Genomic DNA, 26,350 nt, shown 5'->3' with positions numbered 1-26,350 from the left:
CTTCCCAGAAGAGTGGAAGTTATTGTAAACTTAAGGGGGGACTAAATCTGTAATGGGCTGTTCAAACAGCATGTACGAGTGTGATGGTCAGTATCCACAAACTTTTGGCCATATAGTGTATCAGATGTACACATCCATACATTGTGACATGATGTGAATTAAATTACCTCATTTGATGGTATTTTTTGACCACTAGTTGGTGGTCTTTTACAGCAAACCCACAATTATTTTATCATTTATGCTTTCGCTATTTGTTAGTGGATTCATATTGGGTCAGGAGTTCTGATAGTTTGCCTCGGGTGCATGAATCAATGTCGGGTATTGCAGTAATAATTTACACATTTATCATGTCAAGCAGAAATCACATTTACTTATCTGGCAGGCTTTTGTCTGAGCAAGCTGAAGCAGATGAAGCTTATGGGCCCTGCTTAAGGGCTCTGCACTGGCAGCTTGGCTGTGCCAGGATTTGATCTCACAACCTTCTGCTCAGTAGCCTAGAGCTTTAACCACCGAGTGGTTAGCTGGATTCAAACTTTCATTCCCGGCATAGCTGACACACATCCAGCTTTGAGACGTAATATGTTTACACCAAGATATGTTAATTGTATGAAATCATTCCATAGTAATGTTCCTGAACGATCCACTGTAGAACATGAAGAATGTTTCATAGATGTGAAACAGATGACCAGCCTGCAAAAAGGCTTTGTTTGCTCTCTCTGTGAAAAGAGCAGTGCCTACAGATAGTGCTGCCTTGAGTGGCCCAATTTTTATTTGCCAGCTCCCACCCACTAGCTAATTCTACCCTATCACACAAGTGTGAGCTGGGGACGGTGAAGGCAAACATGTGCTTCTTCATCTTTTCTTATTGGTGCGCATGCTGCGTCACAGGATAGCGTAACATACCCTGAGGTAATCTGTCTTCCCTCTTCTGCATACATGAGATCACACATAGCTGCGATTGGCTAGTGTCACCATGATTGACAGAGGAGAGACAGTAATGCCATCCCTCCCACCTAGAAATCACTGCCAACTTGGCTGTCTTGCCTCCCAGATAGCTGTGGCATTGTTGGGAATTGAATGTGATCTCAGGACCATAGGGTGAATACTTTTCTGTTGCGCCACTTCTGTTGTCTTTTTTTTTTTTTTTTTTTTTTTTGCCTCCTGTTTTCTTCAAAGGGTGACCAAATTCAAAAGCATTTTTTTTGTTTGTTTGAGATTTAAGTACATGTTGAATTTAGAAACATACAGAATGGGCTAGCTCTATGAATGAATATGAATTAAAATATGTCTTGATGTAAGACCTCTTCAACCTTGTGGTAAAAACCCTTGTAATTCGTACAGTGCACCTACCTTCACTGTGAGCGTAGCGCAAAACACTGATCATCTGTACGCGCCCTTAAGCTAGAACTATCATAAGTATTAAACCAGTTTGCAGAGATTCACTATCAGTACTCTGGTGCAAACATAATATAGCTGTACCACCAGAAATTAACCAAAGCTGTTCATAAAATTATAAGGTGTTAGCATTGTGGATATTTTCTGTGTCTGACAGTCAGCCGGTTTTTGATTTTGGCCATTCTGTGTTTTTCTCCTTGTGAAAAGAGACTGAAAGTCATAGCACAGTGTTCATTAAAATTAAAACATTTTTCTTATAATATGAATCTTTAATGGTGAGAAATGCAAAGTTGTTTAGCATCTAATTTCTATTTCTATAGAGTAATATAAATCATTAACTGTCAGGAAACCTCATTGTCATTCTGGAATCGGAGGAAGAGCATCTATCGAAACGGGGCGTTCCGGTTAATGAACCAGTGAAAGGAGAGATGTTTGTTTCATTAGTAAAGTGAGATGGAATTGTAAACAGAAGTCTGAAACTCAGACACTGCTATTCTGTGCTGCAGTGCAAAGTCAGAAAACTACTTTTTTGTATTGTGATCGTCTTTTTCACAGTTTAAAAATGCTATTATGCTCTTGTCCCAAATGAATGGATGACATAAAATTTCAAAAGCAGTTGACTAAAGGTCAGCAGCAGCGATATATCACGGAAATTGTTATTATGATGAGATTCCTGTACTTCCTCTCAGTTCACTGAAGTGTCACACTTTCAATTGGAATCCATGGCTATAAAGCGGGTCGTCAATGGATCATCACATAGTTGCCGACTATTATCTCTTTTCTACCCCTGTTACTTTTGTCTTTTGCCCTTGGGAAGGGTGAACTGTCAGTGGAAGTAGAATTTATTAGGCTGTGTAGTGAAATATCTATTTTCTGCTTCTGCGTTACGTGAACCTTAGATCTGGTTTGGAGGCTGAGGTAAGGTATGCCGGTATGCCATTCCCCACAGTCCTGTGGCAGGTGGGTAGGTGGATTGAAGGTGGTTTGTGTTATAGTAGAGGTCAATTTGAGGTCAGTGGCCCATGACTGAGGATCTGCGTGATATAGCATCACTTCTAACTGCCTGAAATCTTGATTAATTTCTTCTGCCAGAACCCTAGAAAGTCAGTGTGGAATGAAGGCCAGCTCGGCTCCTAGGCCTTTATCTTAAATTGAAATCTTCATGTGCTCAGAGTGCTTTTGTTAACAAAAGGAAATTGGTGAATCTTAGCACATGGATTATCATTAGCACTGTAAAAGCATATTGTGCTTGAGGGAAGATTGGGATCTCAATAGCAAGTGCAATAAGTGCCCCATCCTAAGTGACTAAATATATTTTGTGGCATTGTTCTCCTTCCTTCATTTCCTGCTTGGCGCATGTAATACGTTTCTCTTGTCCTCTTTTCAGTACAATAGCAACCACCATGACCTCAATGTGAAGGAAGCCTGGAAGCAGGGTGTTACAGGACAGGGTGTGGTGGTGTCCATATTGGATGACGGAATCGAGAAGAACCATCCAGACCTCGAGCGTAATTATGTGAGTCTGAAAAGAAAAGCCACGCACCTCATACGGTTTTTATTTAAGATCCAAACACTTTATTAAAAACCTCATTTTCAGGATCCTGATGCCAGCTATGATGTGAATGATGGAGATCCAGACCCTCAGCCTCGATATACCCAGCTCAACGATAACAGGTACGTCTGTAGCAGATGCTAACAACATACTTAGCCTTTCGTTCCCAAAAGGATTTTACTGCTGAGTAAGAGTGCACTGATCCTTGAGCCAAAAACCTCAGCACCAGATCATCCACGAAGTGTAAACAGCTCTGTATAGGTCTAGTTTATAGATCACCCCTCAGCTCTTGATGCCAGGGGTTGAGGAAATGTGTGCTGGTTTTGTGAGCCCCAGAAGCTTCTAGGAGACACTGTAAATCAGTATCAGTGCTGAGTACGACAAAATGTGAGCTTAAACACAAGGCTCAAGGGAGGCTTGCCTATGATGAGGCTTGCATCCTCTTCATATCATGTCTGCTACACCATTATCAAGCTGTAATATACACAAGAGCTATTCTAAGTGAAATGTGTACAGTCATAAATGTAGTTATAGCTCCACAATAGGCACTGTGCATTGAACTGACACTCTATGGGCTCCAAGCCAAAGTGCCTTTTATGTTCACCTTATCTCATCGCAGCAAATTTGGGTGTATGGGTTATGGGAGCAGTTTTAAACCTTAAAAACAATTTGGTCTACCTTTTATGGATTAGGAAGGCACTGAAATGTGGCTGTATTCTGCCTCCTCATGTTGTTTTCTACTCCATTGTTGTGGATTTGAGATTTTATTTTGCCAGGGGTTGATGGGGAGCAAAACCAACAACAATGCACCCTAGCAACCAAAACAACCTTCCCACATGCAGGCATTTCATGGATTACAGTTAAAGTAAATTTGGGAAGAAAGTAGCTTTAGTGACAGGAGCAGACTGCATTTAAGAGCTATAAACCAGAAAAGCTTTTACTTCCATTTGTCACTCTACTTAGAGCCAAGTGATTAAATTAAGTATAAGAGCAACAACACAGCAAAACCCTTATGGACCATGTTTGTCATTACTTCTGGTGGCAAATTCATTACATAAAGAATTGGTTAAAATTTGAAGGGGTTTTCTTCAGACTCTCTGTGCTTTGGGGTCCTAGAACTTTGTTATCTAGCAGCCAAATATAATTAATAATGACAGATTGAAAAGCTCAGAGCTACAAGCAGGTTGTTCTCCTAAGCTGAATTTGGAGTGGAACTATCTCTGAGCTTGTGCTCATTGTGTGAAGGCTTTGGCATGCCATGGTTACCCTGGCAAGTAAAAACCTCTCATATTGGGTATAGTTTTAACTTCCAGCTTCCAAAGAGTGTAGTAAGCAGTTGCGTAAAACTTAAAGGACCCCTTCTGAGTTTCCTTAAAACAGGAGCACTCAAATTTTTTTGTCTAGTGACCCCAGGTTGCACAAATTCGAAGATGTATTCTAAAGTTCACGTCTCATCTTGGCTATTGCATCCAAACTAGATCATTTCATTGATTTGATGCACACAAGGGCACTGAACTGTATGCTGCAAAGTATAGCATGAATGTTGTATTTTGTAGCATTTCTAGCTACTGCGCCATGTATAAATGGGCTTATTTTTGTTTTAAATAGCTGCTCTGCCCTGACAGTATCCAGTGCCACTTTCATTAACATGAGCATGTTGGACGTGCCTGTGCGGTAGTCTGCTGTAAAAATGGGTTTAAGAGGAGCTCCAAATAAAATGAAGGCTAATGAAATTTTGTTAGTAATCTGACAGTTTTATCATTGCATAAAACCAATTTATGTGCATAGATCTACATCAGCCTCATCTCAGGAGACCCCACAACACCACTGTTGAGAACCTTGAACCTATTGAATAGTAAAGCTTGCGTGTCCAAGAGGCTGTGGTTAGCTTGCCTTGGTCCCTCTGGCCTTAGTGACGAAGTTTCCCATGGTGCTTTTAAGTCTCTGCTTGTTTCTTTTATAAAGCCCATCTCTGTTCACTTTTATAAAGCCCTCTTTCATCCGTCATAATCCAGTCCATAGGCATGTTTGGCATTTTGACCTGATCCAGGACTATTTTCCTCTTTGCAAACCCTAAACTTTAAATACTGTATGTGAAACCACAAGACTGGTCCTGAATCAGCAGCAAAAGTGCAGTTTCTCCAGACGCCCCCATTCACCTTGGCTAGGAGTTTGGCCAAACCCCCATGTTTAGTTAAGGTAATATATTATTTACTTGCAAGCCTTTTTTACTGTTCTCCAGACTGGATTTTCTACAAAGCTTACAACATGGCTCCTGCAAAATTAGTAACTAGCATATTAAACTCTTGTATTTTAATATCCTTTAAGGTGGAGCAGATGGTCAGTGTAGTTTTTCTGAAGAAATAGATCATCTGAGCTGTTAGTGGCTTTAAGTAGATCGGTAACAGCATGATATCCATCATCTTGAGAGAATGCTACTTTCAAAAAAAAAAAAAAAAACTTGTGATGAATGTACAAACGTCTCTCTCTCTCTATCTCCTTGGGAAAGAAAAAATCTTTCCCTCTTCAATACCCTCTGCGTCAGAGTGATTTTCTATATGCCATAAAAGCACCGGTCCCATATATGTTTAAATGTTTGTGATGAATCATTTGTCTGCTTCTCTTCTTTGGCAATGTTATGAGAACGCACAATCAAAAGAAAAGCCCATTTAGTCATCACCGAGTTACAGAGTGAGTATGAATGTGTTTGCTGGTGCCTTTGGCAGCTTTAGATCACAGTACAGGAGGCAGTCTGCCAGAGTCTGTCTACGCATTAATTTGTATTGCTGCCTGCCGTAGAGGTTACTGCTGCCAAATGGGCTTTTGATGAATGTTTTTCACCTTTATGTTTTTAGCTTGTCAGGGAAGGATTTGGGTTGAAATTATTATATTCTATTATTCTTGCGTCACTAATGAAAAACAGGGCTGCATGTTAACTTATTTTTATTTTATGTACAGTATAAATATCAGAGCTGTGAGTATCCCTAAATTGACCTGATACTGCTTTTTTCCCCCCCTCAAACTAATTGCAGAAAAGGGATGTGTAAGAGGCGCACACACACACACACACACAGAGAGAGAGAGAGAGAAGGATATTTGCCCTTATTCTCTTTCAGCTGATGATGCATGCAAGATGGAAATATTGATCCTAAGAGACCTACCTGACTTTGCATAAGCAGAAAATAATTCAGCCCTCACACATGGTAGCAGCATGTATAACAAATGCCAGTAAATCATCTAGATATATACATATTTTGTATAGATATAAAATGTAGTTAGTTCATAAAATATATAAGTGTATGTAAATGTTTTATACCTACTTAGTCTTAATTAGGCCTCTGTACTTCCCATATTGACAAAAAGAGTTGATACAAGCCCGAGGTGGTGGAAAAATCATTGATTTATTAGCTAGCCCTTCTTAGTGACTCTGACAGGGCCATCCAGGGCTGTTTCTCAATACCCAAATGCATATTTTGGCAAGTTCTATAAGCTTTTGTTCACAGGCATCTAACATTACTTACCTAGCTAGTTAACTTGGCTGACTGGAGCCCCTTCCTGATGAACGTCAGAACAAGCTTCCATTTTAGGTGCTGCTGCTACCAAATGAGCCAAAATTTGATGACACTTTCAGTTGAAAAGTATAATTTATGATTTGATTTTATAATTAGATAATTAGTTATATAATTAGTTTATAATTAGATTTTAACTGACTCTTTAGGTAAAATAAAGGACGGCTCATCTTGTAAGACTATAATATCACAATGAATTATGGATCTCATTTTGATCTCTCGTTTGTTCAGTGGATCTCTGATATTTGGTTAGAATGTCAGGTCTTTTCATATGCCTGGTACTTACGTGGGTCTTTGTAGTCCTTGACATGTACCTCAACCCTAGTCTGTCCTGCAGTGTTAACACTAAGGGCTTTGAGGCCGCAGGGATGACTACATGACCAAAAAAAAAAAACTGTGCTGTTTCGTGTTATTGTACCCTGTTGGTGGCCATATTAACGTTACAAGAGTAAAAACAAGTCCACTGTGGTCGATGTATTATTATTTTTTATTTTTTTTAGTCAGCAAAAACTTTCAAGCCCCAATTTTATGAGCTGTTGCTTAATGACTTAGATTCCTGCTATAGGGAAGTCTACTGCCACTGTTTCTTGCTTAAAATAGCTATTTGTGGTGCTCCTGCTTTGTATTCGTTGCCTCCGGATTCAATTTAAAATGACCATGAATCCAGCCGTACTGAAGAAAGGAGCCTACATACAATACCTGTTTAAACCCAAGGCCGCATAACTCATTCTGAACAGGATTAAATTTGACCAGTCTTTGTTAATATAGGCAATTTCATCATCAAATATACATTGTAATGCCCTCCTGTAACACTCAGCAATACCATCCTGAGTCTTTTTGAAGTTACCAAAGACCCCTAATGGCAATTTTTTGTTCCATGTAGACAACCAAGTGGCCTGTGACAAGGGTCACTTGTGGGCTTTCTGCTGTGGTAGTGTGCATGAATCTCGAATGCCAGCATGTGGTAATTTTTCAGGCTGCAGGTTCTATGTGCCTCTGTGCTCTGACTGCAATTTCAGTAGTAAAAAAATGCAGCTGGACCTACCACAGTTGGCACTGACAGATGGCTTGCAGCCCAGTGAGGTTTTCTTTATTTGTTTGTTTTATTAAATAAAGAGCAGTTAATGCTGGGGTCCATATCGGATCCATTTGCTTGCGCAAAGTGATATGACCGAACCTGTTCTGTGTCTTTTCAGCATAATGAGAAAACGTAATAGTTTTACATTGATTCCAAGTCTGGTAATGAAAAAGCGCTGCGGCGCATTCTATGAATCATTTATGCTGCCCTTTCATGCATTTTACACGTAAAACATTGGGCCTGTCCTCTGATTGCTATTCCAGATAGGGCTTTGTTTTGCTAAGGTGCTGTTCTTCTGGATGTTTCCACGCACATTGGTGTGCCTATTAGAACACAGCTTTCTGCTTTGCCGAGTGCGCAGTGTTTCAGGACGAGTTGGGATTTATTATATTTTGAATGTGCTTAAAATGGCAGACCAATTGTTTCAGAGATGTACTAAAATGATCCCATTTTTGTTTAGGCTGAATTGTCAGGCATAGAAACAGGCGACACAAGACTTTGGCTCAAAGTTGCTGGTTTCCATTCTGCTAAGATTAAACGAAAACGCCCAAGGATTACATTTGCTCTCTTTTAAAGTGCACTATTAGGGAGCAGATGTTTATAGGTTTTCAGAAGACAGATTTTCTCCTGTTAAGTAAAGCGCAAAGGTTGTAATAGTTTCTTATTGTTACTGCTGCATGATTGGATTATTAGGCCAATCTTTTCTATCGGACAAAGCCTTCAACCACTTTGGAACTGGCTTTGCTAATCTTTTGTTAGTGGAGTTAAGGAGAAAGCCCGTGCAAGTCCGTGTGTCATTTGCTGACACAAAATTGCTGGGTATTTGTGCCACTCTTAACTCTGTTCGAATTGTTACAGAAAATAGCTTGGAAAAGTTTTATGCCCCTTTGATGATTGTTTTAAAATCAATTTTTCTCTGATGAAAAATAAGATACTCTGATCTCTCTCAGAGAAAAGTACGATATGTTCATATGCAATACATATAAATTTGCTAGGGGTTTAATAATACAGCGTATCGTATTGTTTGGTGCAAGGCTCTTGATTTGTTACATCTGCATATTGAACAATGCGTTCAACATGAGGTGTAATAAACGTGTAAACTTAATCAAGCCCGCACTCCTTCCTCTGAAAAAGTAGCTGCTTCTTCATCTCTAATCAGGAGAGGCTAGGGGGGTTTAAAAAAAAAACGAGCTTCTCCTAAGCATACTGTATTTCACTAGCCACTATGCTGGAATACTAACTTGAGAAAAGCAGCAATGGCTGTGGTTAATAACAAGCAGGAACTGGAAGATTCCCCCAGGTCTTTAAGCTCTAGTATATGGGCGCACTTTGGCTTCCCAGTAAGTTGAGTGATGGACCAAAACATTGAAGTGTGGCAGATTTGACAAAAGTGAGCACAAGACCACCAGTGCTAATACTGACATGAAACATGTCTGACATCATCCCTCTAACACTAGGCGAAAACACAAAGCAGCACAAACACACATGCACGCACAGCAAACTGCAATCAGACAGCCTTTTCTCGCTGATTCCGTCCAGGCTAAAGAAATCACAACAGCAATTAGAACTTTCATATTACATAGTGGGGATTCAAAAACACATCTAGGGCTACAGAGAGCTATGTGACTGAGCGTAATTAGCTAACTGCAGAATGGGACAGGCCGTGTGCTTCAGACACACCCCCTTGAGTCACACCAGTGATAACCATGTTTAGTTTTATTCGAATCTAATGTATAGCTGCTAAGAACTGAATGGATCACGCAAACTCTGTGTCAATATTACGTTTCAGTTATTGCACTTTTATAGTATTGAAGGTTATAATGAACTGATGATTGAAACCTAAAGCACATATTCAGGCAATGCTGATTTTTGCTGTATTGAAAATCTTTTGTCCCGAGATACCACTGTATCATATAGCATTTGAATTTTGTGTATCGCTACACCCTTAAAATTCGTCACATCACAGACCTCTATATCACACTATATTATGTACAAGCTTTCACAAAGGTAAAGCAGATACTGTCCACATAAAATATGGATACAATTAAGATTTCAATTAAATATGGATTGAGTTCATAAATGACATGGGGAACCGAGTGGTGCAGCTGTCTAAGCTTTTGCTTGGTTGTCAGCGATTTTGTGTTTTGACAATTGCGTAGCCATCCATGGCTGGGTGTGTGTTTCCATCTTTCTGTATCAATTATTGTGACACTAGCCAGTCGCATAACAGAATAGGGCCGTTGGTCCTCTCCTCCAAGTCTTTTCAGCAGCAGCTCCAAGATGTTGCACTGAAGTGGCTTAACGTGTCTCATAGGAAACTTATGCTAGCTCTCACCCTGCCGGAGTTGTAGCAGCCGTGCTATAGGCAGAGATCTAGATAATGAGGTGATTGACTAGATAGCAGTCGCTCTCATAACCTCTGGCAAATTCTTATCAATACAATATCAAGCACCTGCATTCCCACAAATCCAGAAACAAGCTTTTCACAAACTGTACAGATGTACAGAAAATTATGCAGGCTTACTCACTCTGGAGAATTCCATTTAATTTATGAAACTGAAAACCCTCGCCTAAGGCACTCCATTGTCACAGTAGAAAGAACGGACACCTTAATGCACATTTTGTTTGCTCATTTATCAGACTGGTCTGAAACTAAAGTTAATTTTGAAGATTGATTTATTGATTGCACTTTCTGCTCTAGCTAGTATCATGTTTTATACTTTGTTTTAAATGAATTATCTGGTCTTATCCAGAAGTGCTAAATCTGTGCCTTAGTCATTTGGACTTTACCTGCTCTGTCCCATGACAATGCTTAAGGGAGTTCATAGTGAAGTGAATACGCCTGCGGAATTAACCTCAGACCTTTTGCTCTTGCTTAGAACTGGTGCCTGTAAGCGTTGATCTCTTCCATAGTCTCTGACTGTGCTGAGCTGCAGGGCGTATTTTACTCTTAACCTTGGTTTCCTCTTCAGAAAGTCTGCTGCCTCAGTTGCTTTCCCAGTATAGGAATTTCAAGCCCAGTATAAGATTACAGCCATATTTTAAAGGAACAAGAAGCATTTTTAAGATTGGTTTATTGATCTCATTAATATGTTGCTAGCCAAACATTTGACCAACACTGTAGAAAAAAGCGAAACTGAGTGTCCTGGCAGTTTATCACGTAGAGCTTTAGTGTATTATTCCTTGTCTCTATAATTCCAGCCTCACTGATCTCATTTGTGCTCCTGTACTGAAAGCCTTTGCTGCTGGTTGAATTACAATACCTCTCCCCTTTGGCTCTTGTACCTCCTCGCCCCGATGTGTATGATATTTGCTTTAGTCAGTCAGGGCATCTTGTCACAGCAGTGGGACATCATGTAATGGCAAGTCCGGTGACCTGTACTATGAATCCTGTTGAGGTCCAGTAGAACACAGCAAATGTGGCATGTGCTGATCTCCTCATTAACAGGACCTCGACAAACAGTTTGGTGCAGAAACAGTTGCCAAAAGGAACACAGTTCCTCAGGCTGTGCTTTAAAGTGGGCTTGTCTAATGTGTATTACAGGCAAATGAATCCCTAACACAAAAAAAACCAACCTATTCTGTTGTCTAATAAGTGGTTTCTCTGTAGTTTCTCTTGACCGAAAGTGCTCATTCTGATGAACAGTAGGCTTTGCAAATAAAGCTTTCTGGTGACTACATAAATCTAATTTGGGAACTGCCTCTTGTTTTCTCTGATCAGAAACTGAAGGATGTCCTTGGTGTAGAAAAATGTTTGCAGGCAGGAATCGCTTACTCTGCTTTTCATTGCTTGACTTAAGCAAAAAAATGAGCCAATTACCTGTCAGGGTGGGTTTATTGTTTCTTCTCCATTAGGCCAACCCACACCACTGCAATAAATGTGGTAAATAACTAGGCTGATTGTTTTAATGGTATTCTGCAGAGTGCATAACAGTCTAATCTAATGTACTTCTTAAGTCAAAGTTTGAATAGGCGTTGTGTACTGTGCCTTCGGGTCCCATTGTATATAGCCCTTAAAAATTTCTGGAATGAATACAACTCATTTTTCTCTTACTCTGTTCCATCTCTTCTTTGACAGACATGGCACACGATGTGCTGGAGAGGTAGCTGCTGTTGCCAACAATGACATCTGTGGTGTTGGTGTGGCCTACAATGCCAAGATTGGAGGTGAGTCAGTATATTTAATCAGTCAGGTGAGTCAGGTATATATATATATATATATATATATATATATATATATATATATATATATATATATATATATATATATTTTTTTTTTTTGTTATAGAGGTGAGTCAGTATTTTATTTATTTATTTTTTTGTTTTGTTTTGTTTTTTTTTTTTTTTGAGAGTGAGTATGAGGTGTGGGTGTCGGTGCCAATACTGATACCAAAATGACCAACCTACATAGTGTTAAGTAATCAGGGACATTATCAGTATCAGTATTGTTGTATCCCTAATGTTCAGTTTAATATGCCAATCTTTTTTTTTTTTTTTGGAAACACCGGAATCTTTTGTTCTAAACCAAGGCCGCTTCTGAATGTAGAGCAAACGTTATTTTGGGTATTAGCTGTATTTTTAGCCTTGCTACAGTAGTGGAACCTTGCAAGTTACTATCGCAGAGCCCCAGCATTTGCCCATCTGAGCCAAAGATTTGTGCGTAAGCATCTGTAATCCTTTTAAACGATTCATCCTATTCTGTGCATATTTTATCTGCTTACTCCTCACTCCTGTGCTCCCTGCTTTGTTTGGGTTCTTGGACCTGGCAAAATCCTTCAGTTGTTCAACACTGGATAGATGACATCCAGTCTTCTGTGTTCACAGGGGAAGAGAGTGAAACTGTTCAAATCTTACACTCTGGATCTTCGCAGCTGGTAAAGCTTAGCAATGTAATCCCTAAGCAGGTTTCAGCCTATTTTTACCACTTCAGGTGTGGCATGCCACAATGAATAGGACACAAGAGCAGCAGCCATTTGTTAGATGTTTGGTTCCACAGGTTTCAGTTACTTTAACAAAGGGTGTTTGGGAAGGTCATTCAGGTCCCACCCTTGTACTAGCTGTATTGTGTCCAGTATTCAGGTTGGCTAAAAAAAAAAAAAGATAAATAATACAGCTCTGGGAAAATTCTTTTGGTATTATGAAATTATGATCTTTCATTCACAGACTACATGTAAATGGCAGCTCTGAAAGTCCTGAACACATCATCTTACAGAATACAGATTTTAGATACTATTTTAGCTGAGCCATACATTTTGCTAGTGACTTTGCAAGCCAGTGGTGAATGTCTCGACATGCAAAGCATAACCGGAGGCAGGGCTTGAATCTGCTATGAAAAAAGCCCTCAATTCACGGTAATCAAGGCTAAAGAACTTGTGCAGCAGCTTGGTAAAGTGGCTTTAAAACGGTCTTCTGCAGATGCCTGATTTTTTTTTTCCCCTCACTACACTGTAACGTCCTTGTTTAATGCCCCACTTGAGAATTTTTGCAATCTTTTTGGCAGTCTTTTTCTTCCTGCAGGGGAATATCTCAGGCCATCCTCTTTCAATCTGCTTTTAGGTCAAGGAACAGTTCGTTCCCCACTTTTGAAGCTTGTGCATATTTTCATGCTCTTGCTCAGCCATAACTCTTGTGGCAAAAAATGACACGGTCTGCTGCCACTATGGGAAAACCATTAGAAAAGCTCTTACTCAATTATCCACTCCACCACTTGCTTCTGTGTAACAGAGCTCCTTCTTCTATTAGCTTCCAAATGAGAATCAGCAGCTGTTAAGCACCCATACTTTATGTTCCTTCGTCTCATCTGTAGGGGCAACTTTCACCTAACAGGCTTCACTTCTACATGGGCCTGGAAAGGAAAGGAAATTGTATTTGAAGCGAAGATCCGAGGGAGAACAGAAGGGCTGCTTTGGAGAACTGACCCAAAGCGATGGCTCAGCCTGCCTTCTGTTAAGGGAACCCCCAGCACGAGTAGGCCACGCTCTGATTTAGACACTTCACTGCCAGCACTCATTAAGCAAACATATTCGCTTGGAGGGCTTTCTGCTGTACCATGTGGCTTGGTAACAGAAAAGTCGTCCTCCGGAAGGTTCATGTGAGGATGGATTTAGACAGTTCTACCCTGTTCCACTGTCATGCATTTTATTTTCCGCGGCATATCTCTTTCATTTCTTTAAGGAGTCATGGCTCCCTTTCTCAAAGTGCTTGAGGGATTTGAAGATTTTTGGGGTTTAGACACATGGCTTAGGCTGTCTGTTCCTGATAGCTGGCTGGGATACTTACTTTAGCTGCTGGTATTTCTGTAGCTGTGACAGCTTTGGGTTTTAAGATTACTCAGAACTTGAAAGTACTCGATTTTTGTTTGCGTGGGAGCCAGTATGAGGGAAGTATGAGTGACCTTACCTCCGTGACTTTCAAAGAACCAAGCCCTATTGTTGTGAAGATGACAGTCATTGATTTCCCTTTTTCGCTGTGCTTTAACTTTTGGGCATTGAGGGCTTTCCGTGGTTTCTTACCCCACAAGGTAAACCTCACATATTTGATCCAGAATCAATTTAACTGAAGCGCAGCTGACATTTTTAGACTGAGAAGCCTTGCCTTCTTTCCAAGCATCCCATAAGAATTAAGGTTCTCTTTGTACAAAGAACTGGAAACTGATAAGAGAGTTCTTCATTGTTTGACTTCTATAAAGGGATACCTGACAGCAGTGAGGAAAGAAGATGGCTATCACCTCTGAATGAACTCGAGGATTGAGTAGGATTCTGGTCCCTGTTTTTTTCTCTTTTAAAGATCTTTTGCTTTATAATCTCTGTACAATCTCTGCAGATGTCTTTTTTGCATTATACTGAAACTGTTTTAAGCCTCTGTCTGGAACTTCTTTTCATCAGGTGCTGAACGCTGGGGTGCTTTCACGTTCAGCTGATTTTATGTGTCGCTTTCTCCCCACCCCCACCCAGGGTTTTTCCGTATTGTAGTGGCAACTTTAATTCCATAAAAGTTTATGACCGCAACCTGTATTTCCAAGCTATCTAAGCATCAGTGAGGATTTGTCTTTGTGATTGTCTGGTGCCTCTTTCTCTGGAAAGAACACTATTCATCTGGTATTGTCAGGGCTCTTCTCTCCTGTCATGTAATCATGATTAAAGGTATGAAAAGCAAAAAATGAAATCTCACAGTCATTCTCTGGCAGTTTGGATGCATGACAAGTGTTCATTTCTGACAGAGTTGTCACAACTCTGTAATCTGACAAAGCACTGTGCTCGAGAATGTAACTTGAATTGCAATTTAAGGTCCACACACGGTAAAACATGACCAATTATTTCATCCTGTGATGGTACAGACACGTTGTGTATGAATTAAATGTTTATGGTAATGTGCATGTGTCTCAAATCTAAAGAGTCTTGTTTCTTCTCAGGTGTGAGGATGTTGGATGGAGAGGTGACCGATGTGGTGGAGGCTCAATCTCTCAGCCTCAACCCTCAGCATATAGACATCTACAGCGCTAGCTGGGGGCCAGAGGATGACGGCAAAACAGTGGATGGCCCTGCCAAGCTCGCAAAGGAGGCTTTTTTACGAGGAGTAACTGAGGTCAGTGATGTTGACTGGTTCTCTCCACTTCTCCTTCTGTCTTCCCCCTTCTTCACTTTTTTTTTCTAACTTCTCTTTTTCAAACTAAACTGTTAGTGGTTTAATATTTTAATCTCTATTGTTACCAAGAAAAGAAACTGTCTTTGGAAATGGTATACACTGTTAATAATTTTTTATTTAACTTCTTTGCCTTATTTCAAGTTCTTACTTGCTGTGAGCAATAAACATTACGAAAGTCAAATTTACTCCTAATCCACCACTGACCTTCATAACTTTCAGCTGTTACCATGGAAAGCATCTTTCAAAGGTGGAAATGTGCAGTCCAAAATGTCAAGATTTTTTTTTTTTCTTGACAAGTGGAATTCTTGGTTTGGCTTAGATTGCCTTGAGTCGTATTAGGGGTAGCAGGCAGAGTGACACTTGTTTAATTTACATGTCACCTTAAGGGGTTTTTTTTTCACTGAGAAATCTCTATGCAGATTTTCGTGGCGCGTTAACAGTTTAGAAAAACCTAACACCTGATTGCTGTGTAGGTACATGTGAAATTGGCATAACACGAGTGGCATTAAAGGAATTGTTAAGCCAAAAAAAGGTTATTTTTTTTTCTTCTTCTTCTTATCTAGGCCAAATATTTTGAAAAGGTTGCAAAGGTTTTGTAAAAACAAAAGAACCCTCACACACCCGCTGAAGAACTACATACCCGCATGTATGCATTTTGATCTGAGCTATCACTTTAATTTCAGCCCTCCTCTCTGACACACTCACACACACACACTAGGACACTGCCATGTTCTTGGAGTGGCATAACTGGCCTCGAGCCAACAGGCAGACAGTAGGAGAGAGTAGGCCTTGTTCGTGTGTAAGACTGCATTGTGCTGCTCTGAGCATGTAGAATGTTCAAAGCAATAGTATAATACTGAATGAATATATATATATATATATATATATATATATATATATATATATATATATATATATATATATATATATATATATATATATAAGGTCCAGTACAGTCATCCATTCAGCGTGGAGACTGACCGCGTAAGAGTTTCTGACAGTAAACCCTCAGAACCTGTGACACTGTGTTAATAAAAGCTTTAGTTTACCTTTTACTATGCCTTGACACAGAGTCTCTGGAAGTGTACTGGAGGGATGAACAATGTTCTTCCAAAAGATATTCCCTCAGTTGGTGTTTTGATAATGGTAATAGAGAGTGCTGTCTAAAACCTCACTTAAAAAATGTCCCATAGGTGTTCTCCAGGGTTGAGTTTAGGTGGCTGTGAAAGCCATAGCATATGTTTTAAATCAAACCATTCAGTGAGCCCTCATGACCTGTGGATCATAAAAAAAAATGATCATTAAAAATAATCATTTCACATTAACATGACATACATTTTGGTGATGGAATTCATATCTTTAAGACATAGATTAAATGTGCTATTCACGTTCATCACCATTATGCACCATGACCTTGATTTGATGTTTTTGTGGGAGATTTGCCCTATAAGTATTTTAGGTCTTACTTCTGATTTTCCCAAAAAATCTGATGGCTGGCCATCCATATGATTTCAAGGACTTCAATACACTCTTGTGCGATTTGACAAATATTCATAGTGACTGAAGTATACAGTATACTGTTGTCTCTTGCCGAGATCAAGAATTTCACTCTTTAGTAGTGGCCCTGTTCAAAAGGTAAACTTTTTGTCCATGAGCTGTGCGCTGTTCCTTCAATCATTTTGGCATGAAGCACCCCAGCCATTACCTCGTTAATCCGTGTTGCAAGTTTTCTCCGCCTGGCTAGATCATGAGCTCTGCCTTGTGCCAGTACTCGGATCTGTTTCAGGAAATGAGATATGTGTTGCGGAATAAATCCTAAAGCAAACAGGGCTCAAGCCTGGGCATACGCATGCGAAAGGAAGCCTGCAGTCCAGCAGGTGTGTACATGGCCCGAAACTCAAAGAGCTCAATGAACCTTCTCTGTATTGGACTTGAGCTGTTTTTATTGGAGGCTTTTTATTGCTTTATTGTTAAGAACCTGACGTACAGGAGAGGGCTGCGCAAACAAAGCCTGATCAAAGGTAACGAGCAAACAGCATCTGAATTGAATTACAGACACAGCCTGCCTTTGCCTGAGACAGCATGCTGAAATGAAAGCCATGTGGGATATTAAAATATACCCTGAAAACATGCCTTGCACCTTTCTCTTCATCGTTTCAGTGACTTGCATATCACTGATATTTCCTAGTAGAGTTTTACTAGTTTCTCTTTTAAAGTATGTAAACAGACAATTAACCTGAGGACATCTGCATTGTTCTTATGGCACCGTCTGCTGAGTTTATGATGGCTGGGAGCTAAAAGGAGTTTTCCAAACAACTTCAAAGCAGTGGCCCCAAACTGTAGTTAATGTTCTCAAAACATCAATATGAGATAAGCTTTGCAGCAGAAACCTTAAACATAGTGGTACTGACTGTGTGTTTATCTTTTTGTTGTGCAGGGTCGAGGTGGGCTGGGCTCCATCTTTGTGTGGGCATCCGGTAACGGTGGCCGGGAAAAAGACAGCTGCAACTGTGACGGCTACACAAACAGCATCTACACACTCTCAATCAGCAGTAGCACACAGTACGGCAACGTGCCATGGTACAGCGAGGCCTGCTCCTCCACCCTTGCCACTACCTACAGCAGTGGAGGACTCAACGAGAAACAGATTGTGAGTCCATCATGCTGCACCAAGCCCCCGGGTGCACTACATAGCAATGCATGCCTCTCTGACCCAGACCATTTGATTTTGATTTTACAGCAATACACTTTGTATTTCCTTTAAAATAGCTAGTATACATACAATGTAATGTACAATATACAAAGCCTGTGAACTAAACTCTACCAACTAACGTCACTTCACTGTCTAGTCTTTATAAATGACATTTCTTTAACATTTAATATATCACCTTGTAACTGTCAGGTCAGAATTTTGAAAAGAAATTGAATAGTTATATCCTGATGTCTTTAATGCCTGTGGTTGTAGAAACTACATTAAATTGTGTGGTCAAGATGATAAAATGTGCAACATGGGGCAAAGTTAAAGAAGCCCTTCCATTTTGTGGGAAAAATGTGGATGGTATTTAACATGCCGGTTGTTAATGGTGGAGCGTGGCATGGTGGGAGAGTGCAATGAGGAAAGCATGTGATGTTGTGGCCTCAGTTGAAGGAGAGTGGATGCGTTTGCCCCGAGGGTCTGTATTGTGTTTCATAATGCCGTATTCATTGCCAAAGCACTTTTCCAGACCTTCAAACCTCGTCTTTGGTGTGTAGACTGAAGCTTTGTAATGTAAGTTTTCATTTTGAGACAAAGCAGTAACCTCATACTGTAATCGCACCGGTTTTGACCTGTCATTCTTTTGAGCTTGTTTTCAGATTCCTTTGTTAGAGTTTTACTCTGAATGCGCGCATTTCCCATAATGCTAAATGACTCAGCATTACGTTTTTCAAAACGTCTCTGCACAGATGCTCGGATTTCAAAAATCATTTTTCTGTAGGCTTTAGCTTGACATGGGCCTGTGTTTTCATGCAGTGACAGGCAATCTTCCCCTTTCTCCTGCTCTCTAATGCCCCCATTTTGAATGAAGGAGAGAGAATTGCCGTGTCCTCCCCCTCCGAGCTGTCATTCAGCTGCTCAGCAATTTTTAGCACTTAGCCTCAATCCGAGCCGCACCGTCTCAGTCGGTGCACCTCCCAGGATGCCTCTCTGTCATGAACCATTCCACAGTCTTTCTCGAGGTCTTATTTTCTCTCTGTCTGTCACTACTTTCTCATCCCTCTCTGCACCTTACACCCGTCACCTCAGTCCTAAGGGCTAATTATGATGCCTCTAGCCTTGAAAGTTTAAACCCACATCAGGTTCCAGTGCTTGCGCAACTCGAGGTGTATCTGGATACAGCCAAAGCAGATATGCAGCACAGCCACTCTTGTAATGCTACAGTCCTTATCTGAACCTACTAACCCTCTCTGGTTAGGTTTCTAGAGTGCTTAGAGTCTCTTACATATTGAGGTCTTGATTATGAAAAGATGTCTTGAATGTTTCCTCCTACCCACAGATCACTACAGACCTGAGACAGAAATGTACAGACTCCCACACAGGCACCTCAGCTTCAGCTCCTCTGGCTGCAGGCATCATAGCCCTCGCCCTGGAAGCCAAGTAAGTGAGACCAACCCCAACTAATTACAGCTGGAATCGTGACCATATCATTATACACCATCAAAATCTGTAAACTATGATATTGTGGCTTTGTTGCGATTATTGTTTTAGTGCCTTCTAAACAGGCAGAGCCAGGAATTATGCTTTTCCAGGAAGTCAGTAGAGTAGAGGTATACTTTGCCATGTTGCACTGTAGTAGTGGCCAGTATTTCCACGAGAGATTTTCAAATAATGTTTATATATTGTAGTACAACTGCTGCACATACAGCAATGGCTTTTGTGGAGATCAAGTATTTATACAGCTTTTAATGCTGGTTTAAGCCTTCCAATCCAATGTAATATTTGCATAGTGCTTTTAACAGTAGACATTGTCACAAAGCATATTTACAGAAAGCTGAATGTAAATTTAGATTTCTTATGAGCAAGCCAGAGGAAGCGGACAACATAAGGAAGAAATCTTGAGAGGAATCAGACTCAAAAGGAAACCGTCCTCTTCTGGGTGATACTGGATAGTGGGATTATAAATCATAACTCTTCTACAACAGTACTAAGTGTGTTAAAGGATGTTTAGTATGAGCTTATTGTGAATAAGAGTCCTGGGATAATCACAGGGCAGTTTTTTGTTTACAGCAGCAGTTATGGGGTACAAACGGGCAGTATTCAGAAACTGCTTTTGGGAAGTGGCTTTAAATATCAAAAAGTAGATACAAAGAATATCCATGTGCACATCACAATTACTGACACGCTATTGTGGAGTTACAACAAGCGTGCTTACACAATTTAAACCTTGAATCTCTGTGACTCCACAGTGACTGTGGGTGTCTCAAATATAGGAAATAATTCATTTCTAGGAAATCATTTCTTTGCAGTGCGTTATATGGACATTTGAATAAGCTTTTGTTTCAGTCTTTTTTTTTTTTTGATCATACTTTTTATAAAAAATTACGTTTATTACACATCCTGTACAACTATCCATACAGTGATTCTGCTGAAAAAAATACTGGCTCTGTGCCGGCCCTGTTGACTGTAAGAAAAGCAGAGTTCCTGCATAAGAAGTTCAGGATTCAGCAGAAAGCAGAAGACGTCACTAGCGTTTAACCACAGTGTTGCTAACTCTTCAAAAAAAAAAAAAAAAAAAAAAAAAAAAAGTTATGTTTGTGGTTTATGTAGCATTTGTGGCAACAAGGTTTTGCAGAAACTTTCGGTTTCTTGTAGAATACTGTCTGAACACAGAGTAGGGTGGTTCACTGGGATTGTGACGCATTTGTGACTCTTTGTCATTTCTAGCATTACCTGAGGTTCTGATCACAAAATGCCAGTCAGTTCATGTAACTGCTTGATCCTAGTGTTATGTTTCAGACTTGACCTTTTTAGTCTCCTGCCCACAAGCTACAATATAATCATGCCATTTTCCTGTATGTAGTTGTCTGTAGCTATTAATAATTAAAACAGGCTTGTTACCTGTGAAAGCCATAGAACTGCAGGTGAAATTTCACCCTGCCTGCTACTTCACACAATTCAATTAGAGACCACCTGTTGGAAGAGATGAGTTTGCTCTAATGGATTTATTTATTTATTTATTTTGTCTGGACAGTAAAAACCTGACATGGAGGGACATGCAGCACCTGGTTGTGAGGACATCTAACCCAACTCACCTGATCACTAACGACTGGAAGACCAATGGGGTTGGACGCAAAGGTACTGACATGTACCTTGTGCTTTTCTCTTGTCTGCTGTCTGCTCTGTTTATTCTGTGCTTGAGCTCTGCTACCAAGTGTGGTGTGTTGCCAATCAATGAAGCGATGTTCATTATACCAATCAAGAGTGCATTTCAATTCCTCGCCTGTCTCATAATGTCACTGAATGCTTGGGCCCCTACTAAACTGGACTGCATGGGATTGCCAGGTTGCTGTCAGCAGTATTGATTTCTCTCTCTCTCTCTCTCTCTCTCTCTCTCTCTGTATCTCTCCCCATCACTCTCTCCATCTTTTTTTTTTTTTCCTCTCTGTCTCTCCTCATCTGTCACTTGTTCATATCACCCATCTCTTGTGTCTTATTCATATCTTTCCCCATCTTTCGGTACCTGTCCATCACTTTACATCTGTGCATCTCTCTTGCTGTCTGTTCATCAGTAAGCCATTCGTATGGCTATGGTCTGCTGGATGCTGCTGCCATCGTGGCCCAGGCTAAGAACTGGACCAATGTAGGCCCTCAGCAGAAGTGCATCATCTCCATGGTGTCTGAGTCCAGGTTAGTGTTTCACTCAATGCAACACTCTAATAAATACCCCCAATAAAGCTAGCATTTATATTTATAACAGATGAAAGGTAAGAGGCAATGGTGTCACACCTACAGCCCACATCCCGGGACTGGCCTAATAGTTTCTCATCTGGCCTGCCAAATGAATTTAGAATGTGTGTTCTAAATTAATATCATGTTGTGTACCATAATTGAATTGAAAGCTTTGAAAAAGAACAAGTCTGTTATTCCACTAGGGGTCAACATAGAGAAGTAAAAATAGGGGTGTAAACTCAATGACAAAATGTGCTAAGATGCTAATTCTTCATTAGGGAGCTAAAAATGTTAAATTGAAACGGACGTGGGTGTTAATGAATTTGCACTTGCAGTTGTCGTTAGACACCCCCCCACCCCCCCAATATATTGTCTGTGCTAATATATGGTTCACAGGCTACATTTGTGGTGCCCTACAAGACTGTCTGTGAAACTGTCTGATTTCTCATTAAAAGCCAGATTTTAATAGGAAGTGAGCATTACACTGACAAGCGATGCTATGGCAGGTTTGATAGCACGTCGCTTTCGCAGTCCACGTGAGCGGAGACTGAACCGCTCTGGTGGGTTTGATGTTCCGTCATGAGGGGGAGGCTCGCCCGCAGTGCATGTTTAAGGGAAATAATTACTTGCAGATGAGCTTGTACACCACACTTGTGTCTCTGCTGACAATCACACCCTCCTCCAAATGCCCCCCTCCTTTATGTACACAAGCCCATACACAAGCCCTCTCAAGAGATCCTATCTTTTCATCTTCGTCTCCCCCTCGCTTCCTTCATATTATAGAAAAGATCAGAGGGCTTTGGAACGAAGCCCAGTTGAGCATGCTGGTTAGTACGGTCACAGAGCTGGAGCTGGTCCAGCTGAGCTTAGTGATTATTCTACATCTCTGCATTGATCCCTCCTCCCAACATTAAACCCAGACTGCAACTACTGAGCTGTTTTTGACATACATCTGTGTGCAGGAATTTTAGTTCTGTCTGCCATCTCATGGGTGATAGGCAGGGTCAGTAGCTTTATGTTAAGCCCTGGCCCTGCTTTCATGAATAGGACCGTACTGTTCTGAGCTCCTTACAGGATTTGCCGTGGAGTATAGAGATCCTGGTACCTGGCTTACAGTGGCACAGACAAGCTCTCTAGCAGAGACAGATTATCATGGTCTTAAAGTTTAGTGTGGTGTCTCTTGCTCTAGGCTTTCACGTACATGTGACGTCCTTGTGCTATATCATGTTATTGTCCAGGCCACAGTGGCCCGGTCCTGATTCTTGTGGGGTTTTTTTGTTCTGCAGCAATGGGTGTGGTGGATATGGGAAAACACTTGGCCTTGTGTCAAGGCTCTGGAAAATATCATTTGGTGGTCCGATGAGGCACAGTTTAGATTTTCTGCTGATAACTGGAGTGATTTATGGTTACACTTAGATGGCTTATCAGCTTTGTCATTTGGTGTTCCAAAAGTGAAAGCACTTTACGTACCTTGAAGAGAATATAGATTATTGTAGGCTACATGATGCAAGTAACATAAATACTGAACTCCTATGCACTTGTAACAAAAACAACAACAACAGAAAAGTGTTTAGCTAAGCTCTTCCATGGAAGCAGTAATGATGTACTGTTTTTCAAGATTATATGCATGAATTTTGAAAAACAATGCGTTAATGCATTTTAATGTCTCACCCTCTTGGGAGGCCAGCAATGGAAAGATCAAATGTGCAGCTGCTAAAAGCACAGAATCTGTAAATACAAGTGCAGAAACAAAAAAAAAAAAAGTAGCTATGACTTTGGCGCACTCACTGTGTGTGTGTGTGTGTGTTTTTTAGGGGATGGGGGGGCTTTGTCTTAATTTCTGTTTGAATCACATCACTGATTATAGTCTAATTGAAAGTGGATTATGGCACAGCTTTGTACAATTAGCAGACAACATTGTGTTCGTTTTATTTGGATGGCTAAGTGAAATTAGGGAAAGGACAAGACGACTTTCAGCATCCAGCAGTTCACCTCTGTTTTGAGAGAAACTGTTACAGAATGCACTCATGTAAGAGATTGTGCTTTTCTTTTCAGGAACATTGGGAGCCACCTGGTGATCACCAAGGGTGTAGACGCGTGCTCAGGCAAGCCCAATTTTGTGAGCTCTCTGGAACATGTCCAAGCCCAGCTCACACTGTCCTACAACCGTCGTGGAAACCTGGCCATCTACCTGATCAGCCCACAGGGCACCCGTTCAACTCTGCTCGCCCCCAGGTCAGCGGTCATGAACTATTCTGCTTGCCTTTTATGTCAAATGTGTAAGGTTTTTGGGCATGATGTTTTTCTCCAGTCCTCTTGGCAGACCCGCTGTTGTATGGGTTGTACACTGGATGTCCCCCTCGTGCTAATTAAAGACTTAACATTTTCTCTCTCTGTGTCCTTCAGACCCCATGACTACTCCTCTGAAGGCTTCAACGACTGGGCCTTTATGAGCACCCACTCATGGGATGAAGACCCTCGGGGCGAGTGGACTCTGGAAATTGAGAATGTGGCCTCAACCAGTGACTATGGTAACTCCACATTAATATCCTCTCTCAAGGTTCTTTATTTTGTACAGTATTAATGCATGCAGAAAGCAGGGCAGACGTTTTAGCTGAAGCGTGAAGTCTCACTCCTGGATTTCCATTGGGCTGCTTCTCTGCATAACTTTGCAATTGTAACTAGAAGAATATAGCAGAACGTTTTTTGCATAAACAACAGAGGGGTTGGACTGTGGCAAGGTTTTCCCATTTTTTGTCAAGGTCAAAATAAATGATTGCTTCTTTTTTTGGTGTTGACTATCCTAGAGTTGTTGGTTTTTTTTTTTTTTTGTGTGTGTGTTTTTTTGTTTTTTTGTTTTTTTTTTAATAAATGAGGAGAGGAGAACAGGCTATGTCATGGTCAAACTTAATGCTGGGCATGTGTTGTTATAGCAACAATTAACAAATCCTTGGTTAGCAGACTATCCGTTTATTGACACTTCCAAACAGGGCTTTCTGTTGACGGAGGATGTGATTTGTTGTTGTACCTTATGCGTTCCCTCATGTTCTTTGAAAATCTTTCACTAGGCTTGTAGTTTTAATGCCTATTGATCTAATTCGATTAAAGCTTTTTCAACTAGATAGCTGTCTGAAGGAAGTTTCTACACTGAAAGTGCTCTCTAGGCTAGGGCAATTAAGGCCAGCAGTTAATCTTGCTCTGAGAAATTAGCTTCCCAATGCTGTAGACTTCACAGGAAATTAGGAGTGGCTTTTCCTGCATCCTCCTCCCTTTATTCCCGACATCTTGTTGTCTGTTTTATGAGTGGTTGGCTTTACTTGTTTTCTTTCTCTGTATCCTGTTGTAAATCTTATTAATTAAATATGGCAAAGTAAATCACAGTTTGAGGCGCCTTCTTCCCCTGTCCCCTGCTATCAGGCTATCCAGCCTATCATTCAGCAGACCGTAAATATTCGCTGAGCCCTGGCTTACATTGTTCAACTGGTGTGTGTTTTACTTGACTAGCCCAGCTATAGTGGGAATAATTTAGCTGCATTGATTGTATTAGCCTGATTTAGCAAGCTGCTGACTTCTAACAGTCTACGTTAACCGATTTTAATTGTGCCGAGTTAAAGTGGGTGGAATAAATCAACTTGACATTAACAGTCTGTTTTCTTAAATAAGCATTTTAAAAGCCTCTGTAGTACAATCTACCACAACACTGCGTATTAATCTTTAGCTGTTTTACAACTTGTTCAGCTTATTTACTGTGAAAAATCCTATTATAAGAATTAGTACAGTGGGCAAAAGGTATTGTGTAGTAGCAGATGATAGGGTTTTCTTCTGTATGATTGGGTCATTTTTTCATGTCTTGTCTCTCAGGCACTCTGACTCAGTTCACGCTGGTTCTCTATGGCACTGCGTCCACATCCGCTGGCTTGTCCGCACCAGACTCCATCCAACTCCCTGAAGATGGCTGTAAAACCTATGACCTCAGTCAGATTTGCACAGGTAAGGGTTCCGCTGCTGAAGCGAGGGTGCCCCCTGCAGCCCAGCACCTGTATGTGCAGGGCTGACAGCTTATTAAGCATTATTATTTAATTAAAAAGCATTATTTTGTACTTTTTGAATGCATATTCAGATAAAATACATCTAATTTATACACAATAGTGCCAGCCACCATGTTGGGTATCTGATTCACTAGTTTTATAGTGGAGCTATGAGGCTGAAGTAACGAAAAAAAAAAAAAAAAGTCAACCAACATGTTTTTGTAAACACGTGCCTAAATATTCATGTACTCGCTTCACCTTAACCTATATAATGATAATTTGAAATTTTGAAAATATCAAAAGGATTTTGAAAAATAGCTAGGATAGTCTACATTTACAAATGAAAATTTAAAGTATAATTTGTATTTTTATGCTACATTTCAACATATATGCTATTTTTCTTTTGTTTCTACTTCACTAAACATCAGCAAAGCTGTGTGACATTATATAAGAAGTAGGTGCTTTTGGGGGCAAGTGTGTGCATATCTTCCTTTCTTGTTCACTATATTAGCCTTGTGGGCATCAAACTTGTGTGTCTCCCGTGTACTGGATGGGTGATGGTGTTATTTTAGCCTGGCCTGTGGTTTTGTTCACTCAGCTCATCAGCTGTTTGATAGCCTAGCTGCAAAACTATAAACATATGAAAATTGGCTCATG

The 26,350-nt window shown here is 40.5% G+C and overlaps 1 protein-coding gene across 4 annotated transcripts in view; it reads left to right on the top strand.

The window, feature by feature from the left end:
• furina (furin (paired basic amino acid cleaving enzyme) a) overlaps positions 1-26,350 on the top strand; it is an 81,452-nt gene that overhangs the window by 49,726 nt on the left and 5,376 nt on the right. For all 4 annotated transcript variants that reach the window (XM_053238164.1, XM_026930322.3, XM_053238162.1 and 1 more), the window contains 11 exons: positions 2,783-2,911; positions 2,993-3,069; positions 11,673-11,761; positions 15,006-15,178; positions 17,676-17,888; positions 19,273-19,373; positions 20,968-21,071; positions 21,506-21,623; positions 23,721-23,900; positions 24,072-24,196; positions 25,527-25,655. In XM_053238164.1, the coding sequence (XP_053094139.1) occupies positions 2,783-2,911; positions 2,993-3,069; positions 11,673-11,761; positions 15,006-15,178; positions 17,676-17,888; positions 19,273-19,373; positions 20,968-21,071; positions 21,506-21,623; positions 23,721-23,900; positions 24,072-24,196; positions 25,527-25,655 (1,438 nt within the window). The remainder of the gene's footprint in view (positions 1-2,782; positions 2,912-2,992; positions 3,070-11,672; positions 11,762-15,005; positions 15,179-17,675; positions 17,889-19,272; positions 19,374-20,967; positions 21,072-21,505; positions 21,624-23,720; positions 23,901-24,071; positions 24,197-25,526; positions 25,656-26,350) is intronic.

This window comes from Pangasianodon hypophthalmus, chromosome 11 (assembly GCF_027358585.1).
Source record: "Pangasianodon hypophthalmus isolate fPanHyp1 chromosome 11, fPanHyp1.pri, whole genome shotgun sequence".
NCBI classification, from domain to species: Eukaryota; Metazoa; Chordata; class Actinopteri; order Siluriformes; family Pangasiidae; genus Pangasianodon; species Pangasianodon hypophthalmus.
Note: the sequence above shows the minus strand (reverse complement) of the source record. Positions and strands in the feature narration are given on the sequence as shown.